We start from the raw sequence: 21,641 nt of genomic DNA on the forward strand, positions 1-21,641 counted from the left end.
GACATGGTCTGATTTGAACTTGAGCTAGATCATTTTGGCAGCAAAAATAAATAAATAAATAAATAAGAGGTAAGAAAACTAGTTGGAGGTCATTTCAGTAGTCTAGGTGGGAAATGACGAGGTCCTTGGCCAGGGTAATAATAGGTTGGAGGGGGAGAGACAGATTGGAGAACTACTTAGGAAGTAAAAGTAGCAGAACTTGACTGATTAACGTGAGCATGAAGCAGAAGAAGGAGTCTTGGTTTACATCCATCTTTCTGGGCTAATGGTGGTGCCACTACTTCAGACAGAGAATATAGAAGGAGGAGCAGCTTCCCCAGGAGGAGATTGTGAGTTCGATTTTGAACATGTCAAGTTTGAGATACACATAAGACAACCAAGTGAAGCTGCTCAACAGTCATTTAATTTATCACAGGGGGAAGTCAGGACTGATGGTATAGAGTTGAGCCACCAACATGTGGTTAAAATCACCAAGGTAAATAGTATCAGCCAAGGAGAAATGTAGGGTAAGGCAAGCTGTGAACTATGGATAGAATCTTAGGAAATTCCAGTGTTTAAGGAAAAGAAATAGAGAGGTAGAAGAAAAATAAGGAGAAAGGGAGCCTATCATTCTTGGAAACTTTCCAACAGTTAGGCCTCATAATTTATCCAGACCACTTTTGTTTTTACCCTGGTCCAGCAATTCTTGCAGGATCTACCTTCTGATTAGATTACAGACCTGGACAAACTGAATCCAAATTTTTACAGCATTAAAAAAATTAGTGAAATTATGGGTGTTGGCAGTAATCATCCTGGTTGCTAAAACCATGAGATGAATGGATGATGAACAACTTTATAATTAGAGGACTAGGCTAACAACTCTTGAACCCACTGATCAATATTAACCTCACAAGAAGAGAGAAAAACAGCCATTATGTGCCCCCTGATGGAAGTAGACGACAGTCTTTATGAGATACTCTTGCCAAGAAAAATCAAACTGAATCTGAGCAAGCCTCTATATCTAACAGTTAGCTTATGAGAATTAGAGGAGACGTTAAATGGCACCATGGATATCCAATCAGCAAAATCCAGAAAATGAGAAATTCTGCCAGGTTTCCAGAAATTAATTGTAACAAAGAAGAAAAAGAATCCTATAGATTAAAAGAGGTTTAAGGGACATAGCAACTAAATTCGATGTATGGATCTTTTTTGAATCCCAATTTGAGCAAGCCGACTGTAATAATCATTTCTGAGATAGTTGGGGGAAATTTGAATACTAAGATATTTTTATTAAGAAATTATTAATCATTGTTAATTTTAAGTATAATGACGATGTTATGTTTTTTTAAGAGTCCTTTTATTTTAAAAACAGATTGATTTATGAATGAAATGATATGATAAATGAGTTTTCTTCAAAATAACCTCTGTGTTTATGTGGGATGAGGGGAAGAGAGAGAGAGGATAGATAAAGCAAGATTGGCCATGTGTAAATAAATGTTGAAGCTGGGTGGTGGATATGTAGTTTATTATACTATTCTGTCTACTTTTATATAGGTTTGAAAATTTCCATAATTCAAAGCTTAAAAAAAGTTTTCTCTTCCTTCCACCCACCATCTCCAAAGACTTCACTGAAAATGATTCTAGAAGATCTCTTGGGTCCTAGAAAGTTATTTTTAGGTGACGTTTCATTTTATTGAAGGTGCTACTCTGTTGGTTGTAGTTGGCTTTATACTACTGGGCTGTCCTGTCAGTGATGAGGGTCAGGTTTATCGTATGGTTACAGCATCACAGAAAGCGGTGTCCTGCTCAACCTCTGTTCTAAGTGGCTTCTCTTGTGTTCTACAGATGCTGCTAATGGAAACAGTAGCCATGGAGGGAAGAGCAGTACATCTAGCTCCACTCCAACCCGCCCAGGGAATTACTCTTTGTCACCAAGACCTAGCTATGCCTCAGGAGACCAAGGTACAATACCCATCTTAGAGTTTTGAAATAATGCAACTTAATTATGGAAGAAATGCTGCAGAGTTTGGAATGATGAATTATCTGACAGCACACTCTGAATTTTTCCTTAGCCTCTTATACAATGTTTTGAAAGTTTATGATTGGTGTGAACAGTAGTGATTAAATATCTTGGTGATTCCACAAGGATGAACCTATGTAGAAATTAATGTTCAAACAAATGTATAGGAAAGTGTCTCAAAAAACCATAGGCTCGGGGCCGGCTGCGTGGCCAAGTGGTTAAGTTAGCACGCTCCGCTGCGGTGGCCCAGGGTTTGGATCCTGGGTGCGGACATGGCACTGCTTTTCAGGCCACGTTGAGGCGGCACCCCACATGCCACAACTAGAAGGACCTGCAACTAAGATATACAACTATGTCCGGTGTGGGGGTGGGGGAGTGCGGTGGGGGTGCGCAGTGGGGGAGATAAAGCAGGGAAAAAAAAAAAGAAAAGACAACGATTGGCAACAGTTGTTAGCTCAGGTTCCAATCTTTAAAAAAAGAAAAAAACCATAGGCTTCGCTGACCAAAGTACAGGGTTCAAAGTCCTTTCTGTTGTGAGACCCTGGGCAAATCTGAGCCTTCCTTTCACCATCTACAAAATAGGGATTACAATATACTTGTCCTGCGGCTTCACAGGGTTGTTGATAAAAATCAAATAACATAATCTGGGTAAAATTGTAAATTGTAAAACAGCATACAAATGTTAAGTGGTAGTGTTAGTGTGGCTTTTTCTAATTTTATCTTTACCTCTAGAACAGTGACTTAGACTTTCTGAGTATAATCAAATTAAAGATCCTCTGTTACTTTGGCTTCTTTCCTTTCTTCCACTGCTGAACGAGGCTCATCTTTCTTTTTGCCTTCAGCTACCATGTTCATTTCTGGGCCACCAAAGAAACGACACCGGGGGTGGTATCCTGGGTCACCTGTCCCCCAACCTGGTTTAGTTGTACCTGTTCCTACAGTTCGCCCTCTTTCAAGAACTGGTAAGATTTCAACAGAAGATGAGTTTTAAGTTTCCTTTAATTAGCATCAGTATCTCCTCCTACTCTTGTTCTTTCCCTGAACATTTGAAGATAAATTTCCTTAACCAACCATTGTGTCCAGTATTATGTAAGGATATTGATAGTAGCTAATATTTGTCCCCATCAAGTCTGCCTTCCCTAAAAGCACATACGTCAACACAATAAGTCTTAACTCTCCATCCGGCTTTGTTTTAGCCCATAGTATTGATAAGACATTCTTTACATAGGGTATTATGCTACCAACTCACCACCATAGACCACAAATGAACTTGCTTCACCAGTAGTGGTGTTAGATGTGTCCTCCTGTGATCTGGTCCCCTGTGTGACCCATACTTATTATTTCTGGCCTAGATGATTTAGTCTGTGACTAGAATCCTGAAAAACCAACTGGTTCTCCTTTATAATACCCAAGCTGTGGCCATTTGGTGCCTACAGTTAAATGTTCAAATGCTCATCTATCTTTCTGTACCAAGCACAGACAAACATAAATATATTAATTCTAAGACATAGATGGGGTTCTTTAAAAATTTGTTTATTTAAATTTTAAAGACTACATGGAGATGATATCTACACAAAGAATTATGCCAATATGTTACTGTGGTCACCTCTAGGTAGTACTCACTAAAGAAGAGTTTATCCTTCTTCACACTTTTCTGTACTTTTCAAATTTTCTACAATGAGCAGATATGCTTTGATAATCTGGAGGGGAAAGATAAAATACAAAACAGAATCCAAAAGATTGCATGTAGAAAAACAATTTGAAGGAAGAACTACCACAGTGCTAAATAGTGCTTATCTCTAAATGATGTGATAATGGTTGATTTTTTTTCTTTTGTTTTTTTCACTTCTAATTTTATATAATAAACATGAATTACGTCAATAAAAAAATAAATCATTAGACTTCTAAAAGTTCTGTATTAAAAGTGTTAACGCTGCATTGATTTCAATTGTATTTCATTTAGCTTTCAGGTCTAATCCTTCTTGTCAAACAACTTTTTTTCCAGAGTCTCTTTTATCTGCCCCAGTTCCACAGACCCCATTAACTGGAATTTTACAACCTCGACCCATTCCTGCGGGGGAAACTGTAATTGTTCCTGAAAACCTGCTGAGTAACTCAGGAGTTAGACCAGTAATTCTGATAGGTAAGGCAAAGGAATTCCAAGTTGCCTGTGTCCACTGGAATCTAGAAGTGTTTCTCCATTTCCTTGTGTGTGTATTTACTCATGTGTTCATGAATGTATTCATTTATTCCTCTATTGATTCTTTCAGCTTTTATTGGTCAGCTCCTTCGTGCTATACTAAACGTGTGACTAGAAGTTGGGGATAAGGCAAAGTCTTTGTTCCCACAAGGAGCACTGTTTAGTAGGGGAGTCTGTCGCGTAAATAACAATCACAACACTCTGTGATACTGTGAACCTCTTAGCTGTAGAGGTTCACAGCCAAGAACTATAAGAACTCACAAGAGAGGGAGCTTAACTCTGCCTGAAAGGGGTATGAGAAGACTTCTCAGAGGTGATGTTTCAGCTGGGTTCTGCAGGGTAGGCAGGAGTGGACAAGGTAGGGGAGAGGACATATCAGTCGAAGGGAGCCAAACCATAGAGAAAAGAAACAAGCTGAGCCAGCCACAGTCCCACTCAGGAGAACCAAGAGGTCCCGCAGTTGCAGATCTAAACCATGGGGAAGCGTCTGTGAATCAGTATCTTTAAGGAGTTGGAATCTTTCCAAGCTGTTAGTGGAGGTGTAGAAATTTAGGGGTCCCTAGATTCCGGGACTAACTTAATGCCTTTCATACACACATCTAGAGTCCCCTCCTTTGGGAGCTAGCCTGGGCCAGAAGGAGACTGCATACTTCACCTTTGGGACTAAACAGATAGGATGTTGTAGCCCCACTAGGTCTTTACAGTATGTCTATGTGAGGTGTTATCTGCTTCTTCTGGTTGGCTTGAGCCTCCTGACACGGATAGTTTTGCTTCAAGCCCTGTCCTTTATCAGGCTGCCCTATCCACTGTTCCTGTACCTGTAGGCACTGGGAGAATATCAGTTATTTAAATTCCATACAGTCAGGAAGTTCTTCTTGAGCATTTGAGTCGCATGCTTAGTGCAACTGAGCCTTGGAAAGATACGTAGAACGTGGGGCCTTTAAGAAACTCACAGAGGGACTGTCTCTTCACCACCCCACCAAAACAGGGTATATTTTCAACATATTTTTGTCCTATCTACTTGTAAGATAATTTGAGGCTGTTTACTGACGTTTAGGAAGAGAATATAACAAAAATAACTAAGATAGCAAAAAGTGTAGGAACCTCCAAGGACCTGTTACTGGCAGAATGTTGCTGTTGATCAATGAGTTTAGCTTAAAGAAATTTTAAAGAAAATCTCAGGAACTAAAACATGTTATTGTAGTTTGTTTTCTGATTTCCCATCTGAAAAGAGACTTGATCAGGAATTTTATCAGAAAATATTTTATCATTGCAGTTTTACAGAGGATACCGAGATGTTTTGCAAACTCTCATCAATCCTCTATGGCAGAAATGTAATGTTAACATGTCCTGTCCGTGGGAAACGGGGACAAAATAATTTGAGTATTTTGCTTTCTGTTCATCTGGTTTAATTTAGGGGTAGAATTTGGAGCATCCGAGTGAATTCCCTAGGATTGATATATTTGAGTGACTTGTTTGGTAGCCATCTCAGAGCACAGGAAACTTTGCTAAGCATCTTTGATCCTAGTTGAGAAGTGTACCTGGTTGCACCTCAAAAAGAAATATTGAACTTTATTGACCTGCTTCTATTGGGGCAGGCTATGGCACTTTACCCTATTTCTATGGAAATGTTGGTGACATTGTTGTGAGTCCTCTGCTGGTGAACTGCTACAAGATTCCACAGTTGGAAAACAAAGATTTGGAACAATTAGGGTTGACTGGCAGCCAACTCCTGAGCGTGGAAAACATGATTCTTCTGACGATACAGTATCTTGTGCGGCTGGGTAAGCTATTTTCAATAATCATTTGATGGTGATGATTTTTATTCTTTTTTGTAACATTTTTCCTTGCTTTCCTCACCTCTCACATTTATCTACCATCTCTTACTTTCCCTCTTCCACTTCTAACATTCTTTGCCTTCAACCCACTCTCTACGACTTTTCCTTTTCCTCTCCTCCATTTCTTTTCTATTCCTTTCTGCCACTTGCTTATTTCTTCCCCCCCCCACCCCGCCCCCCACCCCCACCCCAGTTTCTCTCAGATCCAGCCTCCCTTGCTCCTCACATTGCTTCTTTGGGTCCTAGAAGAGATAAATTGCCCCACCTAGTGTCCAGTCTCATGATGGTCCTAAGGTCTCCAAAGTAGTTGATGTAGGCAAAAGCTTAAAGGGCTGTGCCATGGGCACCCTCCCCAGGGGAGTCTCGCCAAGCCACTTTTCCGAAAGTGCAATGACCATCTGGAATGTGAATGTAGACATTGCCTTAGACAGTTATTTCCAGTTTTCCACTTAGCCTTTTTATCTGAGTTATCCATTGTCCCCACACCAATCTTTTTCTTCTCCAGCTACAGCTCTTTGATGTAGTCCCATCATGCTTTCCCTCACTGAGGTAGTAACTGTGGATTCCCTGGAAGGCTCTCTAGGCTGTTGGGTAAGGGGGACACATAGGTCATGAACTCTTGACTTCCTCTATTTGACTATCCTCCTGAGCCCACAGTGGGTGTATGCAGGTCCCTTGACAATACTGTAATGGTTCAGCAGCATTTACATTGCAATGTCCTTTATTTTGCAAACTGCAGTAGGCTGTGCAACCTAATTATACATTCACTCTAGGACTTCAAGCCGCTTATTAGGAAAATGTTCAAGATGTAAAATTACATGTCAAAAATATTATTTGCACTCTTGTGAATATTTTTAACGTTTGAAAATACTTTGGTGTTAAATAGTAAAAACACGGGGCTAAACAACATTCGAAAAAACTAAAAGTTTCATTCAGCAGGCCAGATCTAGTCTTTGGAACATCAGCTAGCAATGGTGGCTGTGACTCTCGGTGCCCTGGGAGCCCGAAAGTCCTGCTTTGACACGGGCTTTTGAAACTTGCAAGGCTTCAGATATCTCATGAGCCACTTTTATGATAAACCTAGGGCTTGCTGTTTATGCTTATTAGTGGGTAATAAACTTATAAAACCACCTGTGTCTGCAGCTCGTTTGATGTCGTAATTTTAATTGCTACATGCTGACTTGACTGTGTTCTAAGATCTAAAATCAGCTTCTAGAGGCATCCAGAATCAGTAAAACATAGAGTAATACTATTATAGCAAACCAAACCAATCAGTGTAGCATTTTTTTTCAATCTTAATAACAATTTAAAATATTAAAGTCCAAGTTAACTAAGTGAACTGATTAAATGGTCAAAACAAAATGTCTTCCCTTAAATTACTAAAAGCTCTTATTTTAAAAAATAGGGGGCCAGCCTGGTGGCACAGTGGTTAAGTTCATGCACTCTGCTTTGGCGGCCCAGAGTTCACAGGTTCAGATCCCGGGCGCAGACCTAGCACTGCTCATCAAGCCATGCTGTGGCGGCGTCCCACATAAAATAGAGGCATATTGGCACCGATGTTAGCAACGATCCTCCTCAAGCGAAAGAGAGGAAGATTGGCAATAGATTTTAGCTCAGGGCCAATCTTACTCACACAAAAAAGAAAGAAAAATCTCTAATTAGACAAAACTCTTCTCTGCTTTACTGGACCAGTTCCCTCCAGAGTTTTACTTGCAACCAATTAATTATGTCTCTCAATGTACAATGTTTTAATCTAAATTTTGTATGTTGTGACATCTCTTTTCTTCAACAACTAGCTCTTTTGGAGTCCGTTAAATTTTTTTTTTGCCTTCAGAGGTTTTGAAGAAGGCCAGCGAGAATATTTTCACATATGCCATAGATTATAGATAAACATTGAAAAAAATAAATCCACACTTCCAGAAAGACAGGTCTAATACTTGGCTGGCTCAGTCTCCTGGAGGTAACAGAGAAGGAGAAGAGCAAGATTCGTCAGAAGAAACAGGCCTTTCCACTACAGTCACTTTTTTAAAAAAATAAATTTCTGTTATTTCACAATCTGAAAATCTTTTGAAGTAGATAATGAAATCAGCAAATCCAGAGATTCTTGGAGGGCTCTGAGTTTGTTGAAACCTTGTCTTTTCCTATTAAGGGAGCTCTATCTGAAAAGCCATCAGAACTGCTGCCTGGGCTAAACTGAGTTACTGGAGATCAGCACTTGAAGGAACAAAAATTACTATCATCAAGCTTGCGAAAAATGGAGAAAAGGCTCCTGCAATTTAGCTATAAAGGCTGAGGATGAAGAAATGATGGGAGGTGATTTAAAGCAAGGCGTTTTACTCTGAGAAGTCTCTATCCTCATTTAAACTTTGATCCATTTTCCTTCACCTCTCAATTTCCAACAGTAATTCAGTTAAAACTCTATAAAACTAAGTTTTAAGGCAATGGAGAATGAATGTGTTTGATCATTTTATTTTCCCAGAATGCCTTTATATTTGGAATTAATGCTGCCTAATAGAACGTGTTACGTGGTCGTGGATTGGAGTGGGTCTTACGGACACACCTATTAACCAGGCCTCTGAGCCTTAGGTCGTCTGTGAGAGGCAGGAGGGAACTGCAGACAGTCAGAGCCACACGCTTTTGAGCTGTCGTTTGTTCTGATGGAAGAAAGTGTTAAATAGATGACCACCTTCCCTTCACCTCAGACAGTCAGTACAAATCTATGCACTTTGACATTGCTTCTAAGTGTGTACCTAGTGACCACTAAGCATGATGCTAATTTGAGAAAGCTGAATGAAAATCAGAAGCTTTGACAGCTCCCGGGTGATAGGAAGGCACCCACCTCCCCCTGGCAGATAATTGAGGAGGACACGTGAGACATAAACACAATGTAAGCATGGCCTTTTCCTTGCCCTCTTTCCATGTACAAAAGAGAAAACTGTCTGTGAGGATTTCACTCTCCTACGTCCCTCTGACCTATAACCAATCCGGGAAAAACTGTTTTCTCCAAATACAATAGTTTATTTTTGAAATGTATAATATTTTATCCGATATTCCTTATCCTAAAACATTACTAATCTTTCATTTTCTTACTTTCCCAGAGAAGATGGGCAGGGGTCAGGGAGGCCACTTCGATCCCTGTTGGAGGAAGGAAAGATTTCTGACTCAGTCGAGGTGCCTCCTTCTCATACACAAGCAGAGTCCCTCATCCCTGTGTTCTTCTGCAAGGGGCTGTTAGCCCTGGGTTCTGAGGCTATTGCTTGACCTCAGATCACAGACACTGAGGGGCCTGCATCTGTTTACGGGAGGCTGAGTTTCAAATCTCAAGCCCACACAGCAAAAGAAATGACTGAATGATGGGAGTGAACATAGTCTCCCTGGTTTCTATTTAAATGAAACGTAAGAATCCATTTCCGTCACTTAGATACCACACATCGACTTACTTATTTTGTCCTAAAGGCTGGTTAAGTTTCTAAAGAGAATAAGAGAAACAAAATCCCCCTAATTCCCAGGGCCGCAGGTCACCTGTATAAACTTAGCCATAACCACAGCTGGTGGAGATGACTGAATGCCACACTTAACAACCCAGAATGCTGGAGAATAACTAGGTCATGAGAGCATTCCCTGTCTGGGAAGGTTTGAGGCTGCCTGAATATAAATTGGGAGTGAAAAACAATTAAACCTAATTTTCCTGTGGACGGTATTCTCAAAATTAGGTATAGACGCAATAAATTAAAATGTGTTTCAAAGTACCAATGAATAAAATGAGAAATGAGTGAAACCTTAAGTTGATCGTACACCAACAGGTTAGCTTCTTACTTCATTAGTCGTTAACCGTTTCCATGATGCCAAGTTTATAGGTCAGGAAATATGGCACCTTCAGTGACCACCTCCCAAGGCAGACAGTGGAATTGATACTGTCTCTCAGGACTTCCTCTTTTAAGCATATCAAGGTTAGAATGAAGGGAAACAGAAGCCTGCATTTAAAAAAAAACATTGAGGCAGAGAGGGAAGAGAGAAGGTCACTTCACAGTGGGAAATGGTTAGTAGGGGCTCTATAATTGGGGCCCCTACAGAACAAAAGAGCTTATTATTTGCCACTTGGGGGATAGTGGGCTTAGAAGGACGGCACACTGATGTGTGTGTATGTCTCCTTTCTAGCTGTGATTTTTTTAAAACTCTAGCTGTAATTCTCTTCAATTTAGGTCCTGATCAGATACCTCTCAGAGAAGAATTTGAGCGAATTATGCTGAAAGCTATGCAGGAATTTACTCTGAGAGAGCGAGCCCTACAGATGGGCGCTCAGTGCACACCTGTGTCACCAGGACAACTCCCCTGGCTTGCTAGATTAATTGCCAGCGTATCCCAAGACTTGGTTCACGTGATTGTGACCCAGAACTCTTTGGCAGAGGGCATTTCGGAGACATTGAGGACTCTCAGTGAAATGAGACACTATCAAAGGCTACCAGATTATGTTGTGGCAATTTGTGCATCAAAAATCAGAGGAAATGAATTTTGTGTGGTAGTATTAGGTGAGTAATGCTTTCTGTTGTGTTCTTTTTAATCCATTCCTCCAATCATCTGTCCATTTGAAAACTATTTGAGTGTTTCAGGTGTCCATGTAGTTAATCTCTGGTAAGTGCTCCAACTTGGATTTTTCCTCCTAATTTTAACTTTACCTTTCCTCCTCAGATCAGAATTTTGTACCCCTTAGTTTGGCTGGTGTCCCTGTCAGCTGGTTGTGGGAGCATTATTTCAAAGCATACCCTAGTAACAGATACCCTTGTCTCACGTAACTTCTGTCCTTAAAAGGTTTTGGAAATGTTGCCACATTAACATGTGATAAAGCCATTGCCACAGGTGGCCTAAGCCAGTTAATCAAACTTGCCAGGAACATCACTCATGTATTCACCTCCTCACTGAAGAGGATATTTAATGTTACAACATTGACTCTAAAGAAAAGGTTTAGAAAGCTGGTACATTACAAAATTTATTTTTGTTTCTGGTGCTGATTTTCTATCGGGCACCATCCTGAGTAGCCATTGGGACTACGTTTTGCTTTTCTTCTCTCTAGTAAATAGCTCTCACCTCTTCCTAGCAAAGAGGCCAGATCCTCTCACATTAGCAAAACCTGCCTGTCCATCTCTCTGTGATAAGTATCTCTTTCAGAAAGCTTCATCAGAAAGTGTAATAATCAATTTTTTTCATTTTAGTTTGTAAAAACAACAATATGTTTATATTTTTAAGATAGATATTCATAATAACCATGAAAACACAATTTTTAAAGGTTTTTCACATTCTTCTCTAGTCTTTAAGCACGTGCATGGTGTGTTTTTACAGTTACAAACAAGAAGCTATGTCATTTTTTCCCTTGATTACCTAACATTATATTATAAACATTTTCTGTTTAAAATTGTCATTTCAAATTCTGTGTAATTGTCCACCTTTTGATGTGCCATAATTCTCTTAACCAAGTCACTATAGTTAGATACTTCAGTTGTGTCCAGTGTTTGTGATGATAAATCAGATACCGGTGGACATTTGTTCTCTGGTACATCATCTCTTCCTCTGTTCTGCAGGTCAGCATCAGTCCAGGGCTCTGGCGGAGAGCATGCTCACCACAAGTGAGTTTCTGAAAGAAATCAGTTATGAGCTCATTACAGGAAAGGTCAGTTTCCTGGCGTCGCATTTCAAAACCACATCATTAGGTGAGTGGTTGTGGGATTCAGCCACACTGCCAGCCCCAAGCTACGTGATTTTCTGAATTTAAATCTTAGCCTGTCAAGGAGATGAGAGTGACGCTTAAGCTTGCTGGCGACGTTCCTTCATTTGGAATGATTTATCCTGAGTATTTTGTTACTGACACAGCAGGGGGGTCCAGAGGACGGTGCACAGGCACTAGGGTGGGAGACCACAGCTCAGCCACTACTTTGTTCTGTCCTCTTGGGTGAGACTCTGTCTCTCCAGATCTCAGTTTTATAATATGTCAAATGGAGATAAGACAGTCCCATTCTGCCAACTGTGAGTATTATGGAGGCCAAAAGAGACACGGATGTGAAAGCATGTCAGTTATAAGCACTATACAAACGAGGGTAGTCTGGCTATGGAGACACTGCTATAGGGATGGCCAAGTGTAAACTTGGACATGAAAAGCTGGTTGACCAAGAAATCGTGATGAAAAGCCAGCTCAACTGCCCAACTTGGAGACTGATACAAACATTTCATTCCTTCTCATCTCTGCTTTATTGGTAATAGGCGATGACCTGGACAAGCTGCTGGAAAAAATGCAACAAAGAAGAGGAGACAGTGTCGTTACCCCTTTCGATGGAGACCTTAATGAATGCGTGTCAGTTCAGGAGGCTGCCGCCATGATTCCCACGCAAAACCTGGGTAATGTCGCCTCAGACCACAAATTGGAACTCAGCCCTTAGGACAGACATTATAGAAGCTAAGTCATCCTGAGGTTTTGAGGGCTCTTCTTCAAGTTACAGACTATGACAGGCTTTCCCTCATTATCTACATGATAAATCTGGCTCAGATTAAAAATGTCGTACCATCTGGCCTGGATCAAAGGCCTTGTTCTTAGTAATGTCTCCTAGAATTAAAATCAAAGTCAAAGACTTTATTTTAAGCAGTCTCTCTCTCGTTTTTTTTTTTCCTTGAAAGATTCTAGGGTCCTTGGTGTGCTTTCCTTAGCTCCACCAGCTGTGCCCAGAGAGCTGTCAGTGCTTGCTGAGGGCTTCAGAGAGTTGCTTAGAAGAGTCTAGACTGCAGCTGTGCAGGGCTCCTGGCTCTCCACTCCCTTCATTTGCTCTCTGATGTGTAAAACACACCTCATCTCAGGGATAGCGAGGCCTTCCTGGCAGATAGAGTAACGATACCCATACATTATCTGCCCTAAAACAAGCTTTCAAGACACGAAGGGGGATGGTGGGACGAGGGGTGAGGAGTTCAATCATTAGATTGGATTCCTTTGGGTTCAGGTTTCTTCCTCAATTCCCTATTTGATAGGGACAACATAGGAAAGGACAGAAAAAAGAACAGGAGAAAGATAGATATGAAACAGATCCGTGTAAGCTGCTGCTGAAAGCCTTTTGGCCTCTGCTTGGTAGGAATGTATCATTTATATATAAATATTGCCTCAGCAATAAAAGTGGCATGGCTTGGCACCAGCTCAGTTATAAAACAAATTCAAATACGAGCAATAAAATTTTTTGACTTCTAGATGTTATTTGATAAGAAAGTGATTATCTAGATGACCTAAAATGTGTTTATACTATTTTGAATTATGAACAAAGTTAGAATTTAAAAATATTCAGAGTACTTACAGATCCCATATACATATCCTTGATTCCCTGTTTATGAAACATTACTTAAAGATATTTTTAGGTTTTCTCAAACTTCAAAATTTGCTAAATTCTACAAAGTTATTCCATCATCTATGTCAGTCTCCACCTGTGTAATCTGTGAAATGAAATAACAACCTATCAGAAGACAGATTTATTTTGATTGGTAATCTTTGTGGGTCAAATTATTTGGGCTACTATTAAAAGTTGTGTAACTGAACGCAGTGGCTTCGTCTCTTGGTGAGTGCAGACCCAAAAAGCAGAAGTAGGTGAAGAAAGGTTTATTACGTGCACAAGCAGTGGAGAATACTGGAGATAGCTTCCAATGCAGTGCTTCCCCAAATAAGAGTTTGAAAGGTCCTTTTATTATTAGTTCAGAGTAGAGTTCATGAATATTCAGTTAAGGAAAAGGTGACAGACTGGGGTTTATTGCCTAACAGCCATGTTCTTTTAAGACGCATGTGTTGCACGCACACATGCTACTACATATGTGACATGATCTAAAAATGGCTGCTTTGCCCCTCCCACAGGAGGAGAATTCAAGATGTTAATGAAATTATAATGGAAACAATTCACTTTATTTTAGAGCAGTTTGAGGCAGCTAGATCCGGCTTCAGCTGGCTTGCTTGTGGGAACCTTCTGTGGTTAGGCTCTTCCTGAAACTTTGTCTGCAAAACACTCAACAGATGATGTTAGTTTTCATCATATCATGAGTACCCCTTTCTTTGCCTGGCTCCTTGGTTACAGTAGCAGCTTTGGGCTTTTCTCGTGGGTTCTCTCAGCCAATAGGGAGACCCACCTGTATAAATCCCCACTCACTGTCAGGGTTCCATGGTGGCTGGCTTATCATGACTATGTCTTTGCCTTGACTGCATTGCAGTTTGATTTTAGAAAACATTAATTAGCACATGTTAATGGGGTCCTCATGTGTTCTAGTCAAACTTCTACACGTGTTCCTGATAAAAAGCAGCCCTTTAAAGAAGTATTAAATGTTGCCTGCTCAGGTATTTAGCTAGCTAATCCTGTCTCTTCCGTTGTTTGTGTGTGTGTGCGCTTGCACGTATAAGAGAGATTGATTGCTTGGTTATAACTTGTAATAAAAAGCTACTGGCATGCTTAGAGTAAGTACTGGGCAATGTTTCTCTAATACGTCACCTATTGAGTGGCCAGCTGGCCATGTCATGAGCCAGGTCTCTTGAGATAGTACAGGCGTCAGCACTGGAGTTGACCACAACCACCTAGACCTGCCAGGTCACAAGCACTGGCAAAGTCAAGTGGGAAGAAAGGTGAAGGCAGTGTCTCTGTGACCTCCATTATGCAGTCAAAGGGAAGGGAATTTAAAGTCATGTTGCAACTGACTTGCTGGAGAGGAAATGTTTATTGTGGTGCCATCTAGAAAGGTTCAAAGGAACTCAGCATTATTATGTTTACAGCATCGCCTCCTTCCCTGAACTGGGTCTGGGCTCGGGCACTCGACCTGTGCTGATAGTCCTAAAGAAAACTGGAAACTCTTTCTTCCCCTTTCCAGAGATGAGTCCTGGCTTCAGCTGCAAGGGTGTGGTCTGTCCCTGCCATTTCTGGGCAGGCGAGGGGTGTGGAATTTGTGATTTGTGAAACAATCAATTGATTTAAAATAATACATTTGTAAAATTACCACATCCACTCTTGAGCACATCCTTTCAGCCAAGAGTTCAGGAAAACAGGCCAACCTATTAAAACTCAAAAGAGAGTGAAAATAGGAAGTGAAAATTCTTGAGGCCAGAGCATTATTTTACCGTGTGCGTTATATGTCCCCTCATGGATTCATAGTGGCCATCACGGAAGTGAATTAATCTTGTTCTTATGACTTTTTTTATTTTAGATTTAGATAATGAAACCTTCCAAATTTATCAACCACAGCTAACAGTTGCCAGAAAACTCTTATCCCAGGTGTGTGCTATAGCAGACAGCGGCAGCCAGAGCCTGGACCTTGGCCACTTCAGCAAAGTGGACTTCATCATCATAGTCCCAAGATCAGAGGTTCTGGTCCAGCAAACTCTGCAACGGATTCGACAATCGGGTAAGATTGAACTTTCAAAGAAGACCCTACCTAGATCCAGCCTTAGATTCCTTCTGCCTCTTTCTTTTTCTTAATCCAAATGTTTATAGGACACTTTTTTGCAGTAATAAAAATCATAAGAGCATTTTAAATGTTACTTCAAATATGTGTAAGTTTTCCCTCAAAGTACTCTGACCTTTTTCCCTCCTGGGTCAAGAGTCAGTTCATATGCATGCTTGCCTTATACTGTTAAGTCTATGACATAATCGGTGGACTAGAAGCTGGTCACTCATTTATGAAGAGAAATTTTCTCACGGCAAGGATAGCCTTGCATGGGGTGATGGGGTCTATGCCACCTGAACTCCTTCCATGGCTCGGATGTGTCACATTCTTGTGGGTGGCTTCTTAGACATTTAGCACACCACCAGCACATTTTCACCCTAGAAATCAGAACGAGATCCTCCAAGTCAATAATGATAATGCCTCATTAAAAAATACAAAGTTAGAACTTCTCCTAATGGCTTTAAGAGAATGAATATGGAGGAAAAAATAATTTTCTGAGAAAATATAAAAAGGTTGGGAGCAAAAATTTTAGAAGTCTGTGGTAAATAATCCCTTCAAACATAAAATTTTCTTAAAATTAGAAGCAGTAAGGAATTTAGAAAATTGGGACTGCTGAAAATTGCTTGCCTTTTGTAAACTAGATTTGAACAGGAAATTGTAAATGTCAAGTTGTTTCTGAGTACCTTAGCTGGGAGAAACACACATGCAAACACACGTATACACACAGATTTTAGCTGGAGGATGAATCCTTTTGCCACAGTAAAAATTTTTATTTTCAATATATTTAAAAACAAATAGAAAGCAGAAAAATTCAAAAGAGCTTTAAATGCAGTTTATATGTTCCATGCCTATCATACAGTGCTCCTTCAACTTTAGCATACATACAGATCACCTGGAGATCTTGTTAAAATGCAAATTCCTCTTTAGTGGGTCTCGGTGAGCTCCACATTCTGCGTTTCTTTTTTTTTTAATTGAGGTATAATTGACATACAACATTATAGTGGTTTCAGGTGTACAACATAATGATTCAATATCTGTATGTATTGCAAAATGATCACCACAATAAGTCTAGTTAACACCCATCACCACACACAGTTACAGAATTTTTTTTCTTGTGATGAGGACTTTTAAGACCTACTCTCTTAGTAACTTTTGAATATGCAGTGCAGTATTATTAACTATAGTCACCATGCTGTACAGGACATCCTCATGGGTTATTTTATAGCTGGAAGTTTGTACCTTTTGACCCCCTTCACCAACCACCCACCACCCACCACCAATCTGTTCTCTGTATCTGTGAGTTTGGTTGGTTGGTTGGTTGGTTGGTTGGTTTTGTTTCTTAGATTCCCTGTATAAGTGAGATAATACAGTAGTTGTCTTTCTCTGTCTGACTTATTTCAGATTCTGCATTTCTAACAAGCTCCCAGGGCATGCTAGTGCTGCTGGTCGGAGGACCATACTTTGAGTAGCTCAGCTATCTGGGAAATCTTTCACTGTTAGTTCCGTGAGCCAAATGATCTAACAATAGATTTTTCCCCCCTTTAACATCTCTTAGTGGCTGTGACTGACACTTGTAAAGCCTTCTGGGGGCGCAAGCGCCTGGTTAACAGTGCAATCGTCTTTTCGGCCTCTAAAATTCTGAGTGACAAGTTACAAAATGACCTGTTGGAAATACTGAGTTATAGGTGATTAGCTAGAGAGGGTCAAATGCCTTCTCTCTTAGCTTTCCCAGAAACCAGAGTGAGTTCTAGGCTCCCTCAGCTGCTGGCCATTTCTGCATTTTCTTTCTGCCCCTCTCCATTGTGGGAAATGGATGGGCTTTAGTTGCCACGAGTATTAACAAGATTTTTTATTTCTTATGGGTTTTCCACTTTCATACCGTGGAGGGAGTGCCTTCTGTTATAGGTGTTTTACTTGTACCAATTGGCATTCGTGGCCTTCCTGAGTCTGTGATCTGATATCCCAAATCGAGCTTGAGCAAACACATCATAGCACCTGTTTCAAGTGGTGAAATCATCCATGGTCAGCGGTTATGCAGAGCCTTTTCCTGAAATAACCTCTTGATGACCTCTTCTTTCACCTTTCTTAATAAATATAAGACCCTAAATAAAACCTTGCATTTTTGATAAATGAAAAAATTTGTATAGGTCCTTCATTTTCCCATCTCAACAGCCTCAGATTTTTCCACAGGGAGTATCTTAAGATTATCACTCCTCAGAAAGGTACCAGAATTTGACATAAGGTTGGAATCCAAAAAAATCAATGTTATGAGCAGATTTGGAAATTCAAGGTAAAGCATATTTTAAACATTATTCACATCTGGCTTTGGCATACACATTGAAGTTTTGCGGCAAAAACAATCACTTCTGTATATTTAAAAATAATTGTATTCATTTTCATTATAGAAAAAGCATAGTTATGGTATTCTTTATTTTAAAAAATAAAAGAAAGTAGGAAAATTTAAACATTTATAATCCCACCCTTCAAGGATAACCACTGTTAAAATCTGGGTGTTAACAAATGACTTAATACCTAGTGTTCCGGTCTCTCTTCTCTCCCTGTGCCTGTTTTTTTCACTTGAAATTATAGTGTGCACATTTTTCCAAGTCATTAAAGCCTGTAAGCATCATTCTTAATGAATGTATAGTATTCCACATCATAACGACACCAAAATTTACTTGTTTTGACATTTAAATACTTCATATTCTTGGAACACATAACAATTGATAATAGAACAGGAAAGACCATGTTAAAGTGTAAAGAGAAAGTGTCCAGAGCAGAGTAAATAGCAGGAGATTATCCACTAAAAGAAGTCTTAATGATCATAGCTTTGAAAACAGAAAGGATTCTCAAGAAATCATCTGATTCAATTTCCTCATATTTCACCATGTGAATCGAGGAGAGCTTCATTGGCCTAAGGTCACAGAGGGTAGTACCTTGTGGACGAGGGCCATTTTTTCCTCTCTGTGTGCCTAGCGCCTCATTTGGTGCCCTTCTCAGGCCTGGCACCAGTAAGTGCTCAACTACTGTTTGAACAGAGGGCTGGAGGGAGGGAAGGGACAGACAGAGGGAGAAACAGTGTCCAAGTGCTCTGCTTTCTGGTGCCATTTGCCTTTCCCTAAAGGAAGCATTTCAGGAGCCAGCCTGCCAGGAAAAGCCCCAGGCAGGGAGACGCAGCCAGGGCATGCAGAAAGGGCACATCCTTGGCAGCCCACACGTGGCTGAAAGAAAAAAGTGAAAATAGAAACCATCGTGTTGTTGCAGACCCAGCACAAAGGCAAAGCATTTGATACCTCAACTCACATTCTAATTAAGGAAGAGAGGCAGGGAGGAAAAGAAAACATCATGGAAAGAATTTGAAGGTGAAAAAAGAAATGAAATGGGTTAAACAGTTTTAAGTTTGCCCCAGATGGGCTTGTAACTTGATCAGTGGAGAAGCAGCATAAAGAATTTTTAGACCACAGGAAATACTTTTGTTTTAGCGTCATTTAAAAAAATGTGACGTTGTGGCATAATTGTTCCAATTCAGGAGACCTCAAATTCTGTAAATTAGAATCCTAGAGTATCGGTGTAATCAAAATGCAAGCTACTTTCAATTCAAGGTAGGTGGGATGAAAACAAGAAGTATTTGTGACTGCTCATATTTTCCTGCTTTTCAAATGGTGTCTGTGGGAGCCCCAGTGAACGGGAGCAGATCTGGCAGTATCCAGTCAAGGAAATTTTATCATGCTCAGTGGAATGACACAAATGTGATGCCTCCACACATGCCTGATTATAAAAGAAACAGAAGTTTTCATCTGCTGATATGTAGATAGGTTATTCTGTTTAAATGGACATAAGGAAATTTTAAGGAGGTGGTAGAGATTAGGAGGGGAAGTGAAGAGCGGAGGAAGCCATTTTCACTTTCTAAAATATATTTTCTTGGTCTCATCAACCTTATACCTCCTTGTCAGTCACCTAAAACTTAAGCAGAAAAAACTATTTATTGGGCAGTGACAAAGGCAACAAGGAATGGGGTTCCAGGGAAGAAAGTAGTTCTAGGAAACCATTCTGTCCTGAGGTAGAATAGGGAAACGCCAGAGATTCCTTTGTACAAATATAACAAATACCTAAAGTTAGCATTCTTAAAGTCAATTTCCAACTAAGGAGTTAGCTGCCCAGTGCCCACCCCTGGTTTATAAACGTTGGCACCTGGCTCACAGTCTTTGCCTCCCAACACGCCATCATCCAGAGGTACTTCGTATCCAGGTGGAGGACCCAGCCAATATCCTAGTTTCTCAGTACCTTAAGCTGCTCATCGTCAAACACCTTTACCCCTGCTCCTTCACAACCACCTGCTCCCCAGTCATATCCCAGACTCTGCTGGATCCTGGAATCATCTCCAGATATCCCCAGTGTCAGACCATAGTTTCCTCTCCTATATACTCACAGTGTTGGACACTGTGGGGAAAAAAATCAATCTTTCCAATTGATGCAATCATATATTCTTTTTTGGTTCTTTAGTTGGACCTCTCTCCCATTCTCCATAGTGGCTGACTACTACAGACTCTATTTCACTCAAATTTCTGACCTCATCTTTCTCTCTTAGCAAATGACCGTGCCACCTACTTCTCCCTTCCTCTGCCCCCAAAAGAAGAAAACTTCAGATAAAAACATCTTGATTCCAAATCTAGAAACCTAAGTGTACGCACACCTCTCTCTTCGCCTTCCCTCCTGATCAGTGACAGAGCTGCCCTCCTCTATTTAAGCCCATTCTCCCCCCTTGCTCCAGGTGCCATCCTCTCCTCATTCTCCTGGACCTCACACTATTGATTATCTCTTCTCTCATTGCCACTTTCAACTTCTTTCTCTCCTGGGGCTCATTCCATCCATTTAAACCTGCCTCACTCTCTCAAAGACAAAATAAGCCTCTGTTAATCTTACCTAACCCTCCTCTGCATCCTCCTCTAGCTAACTGCCAAGCAGAGTAGTCTGTTATCTCCATTTCCTCAGCTCCCAGGTGCTTTCAACACCCTACAAACTGGCCTGGACTTCCAACTCCCACCCTTATGGGACTCTCCCCAATGTTACCAGTGACCTTCTCAGTCCTTATCTTACGTAAACTCTTGACTGCACAGGTGACTTCCATTCCTTTAAACACTGCAGTTCCTTTAGCTTCCAAGGCATGCTCTTTCCTAGGTTTTCTTCTACAACTCATGCACTGGTGCTCATCTGCGCCCTGCAGTGCTCCAGCCATGGCACGCTGCACCATGTTGTGCCTGTGTGTTTATTAATGTTCTTTCTCTTCAGCTGCATAGTCAGGGAACGTGTCTGTCTTGTCTGTGGCACAGCAGACACTTAATATTTGCTGAAATTAATTTTTGTAACACTTTTTTGAACTGAATTTTAAGTTAACATCTATTTTAAAAGGAAGACATAGGAGTAATATTTGTAGTCCTCTGGCAAAAACAAATGTAGTCATTAAAACCATGTTTTAGGGGCCAGCCCCATGGTGGAGTGGTTAAGTTTGCACGCTCCCACATAGCAGAGCCAGAAGGACCTACAACTAGAATATGCTACTGTGTACTGGAGGGGCTTTGAGGAGAAGAAGGGAAAAAAAATGATTGGCACCACGTTAGCTCAGGGCCAACCTTTAAAAAAAAAAAAACCCATATTTCAGAAATCTACTTTGGCCAAGAGTAGAGGCCTCCAGTGTGTCTGATCAGGTGCATCTGTCGGTCACACAGGGCTCTGAAGCTGCCTCTGTGTCAGAGTGCTGTTCTTGTGCAGTTCTGGTGCTGCCTCCCTCCCTACCCAAGCAAACAGCACAGCAGTGTACACCCACATAGACAAGTCCTACCAAACCCAGATCAGAGAATTCTCTGCCAGCGGGAGGACAGAGGGAGCCAGCTGGGCCACCAGAAGACAAAGGGACTGCTGATACAATGGGCCCTGAAAGCGATTAGCAGGGATTTTAACCAGCGATTTCAATTCCCAGGTAATTTATTGGCTGAAAAGAGATTGACAGGGTGAAAGAATGCACATTGTTCTCATAATACTTAAAAACCCGGTGTGCTCTAATGATTCAATATTTTCTTGATTTTCATATCCTTTTAAGCATTAGAATGTTTTTACATACCAAAACTTTGAAGATACTAATTCTAGCAACAGAGAAGATGAA

At 40.6% G+C, this 21,641-nt stretch overlaps 1 protein-coding gene across 15 annotated transcripts in view; it reads left to right on the plus strand.

Moving 5' to 3' along the window:
* Positions 1 to 21,641, plus strand: part of GREB1L (GREB1 like retinoic acid receptor coactivator) — a 240,767-nt gene that overhangs the window by 167,856 nt on the left and 51,270 nt on the right. For all 15 annotated transcript variants that reach the window (XM_044773554.2, XM_044773549.2, XM_070513371.1 and 12 more), the window contains 8 exons: positions 1,825 to 1,941; positions 2,842 to 2,961; positions 4,005 to 4,142; positions 5,798 to 5,983; positions 10,240 to 10,566; positions 11,614 to 11,742; positions 12,290 to 12,424; positions 15,242 to 15,439. In XM_044773554.2, coding sequence (XP_044629489.1) covers positions 1,825 to 1,941; positions 2,842 to 2,961; positions 4,005 to 4,142; positions 5,798 to 5,983; positions 10,240 to 10,566; positions 11,614 to 11,742; positions 12,290 to 12,424; positions 15,242 to 15,439 — 1,350 coding nt within the window. The remainder of the gene's footprint in view (positions 1 to 1,824; positions 1,942 to 2,841; positions 2,962 to 4,004; positions 4,143 to 5,797; positions 5,984 to 10,239; positions 10,567 to 11,613; positions 11,743 to 12,289; positions 12,425 to 15,241; positions 15,440 to 21,641) is intronic.

The sequence above is a fragment of the Equus asinus genome, chromosome 7, assembly GCF_041296235.1.
Source record: "Equus asinus isolate D_3611 breed Donkey chromosome 7, EquAss-T2T_v2, whole genome shotgun sequence".
Taxonomy (NCBI): domain Eukaryota; kingdom Metazoa; phylum Chordata; class Mammalia; order Perissodactyla; family Equidae; genus Equus; species Equus asinus.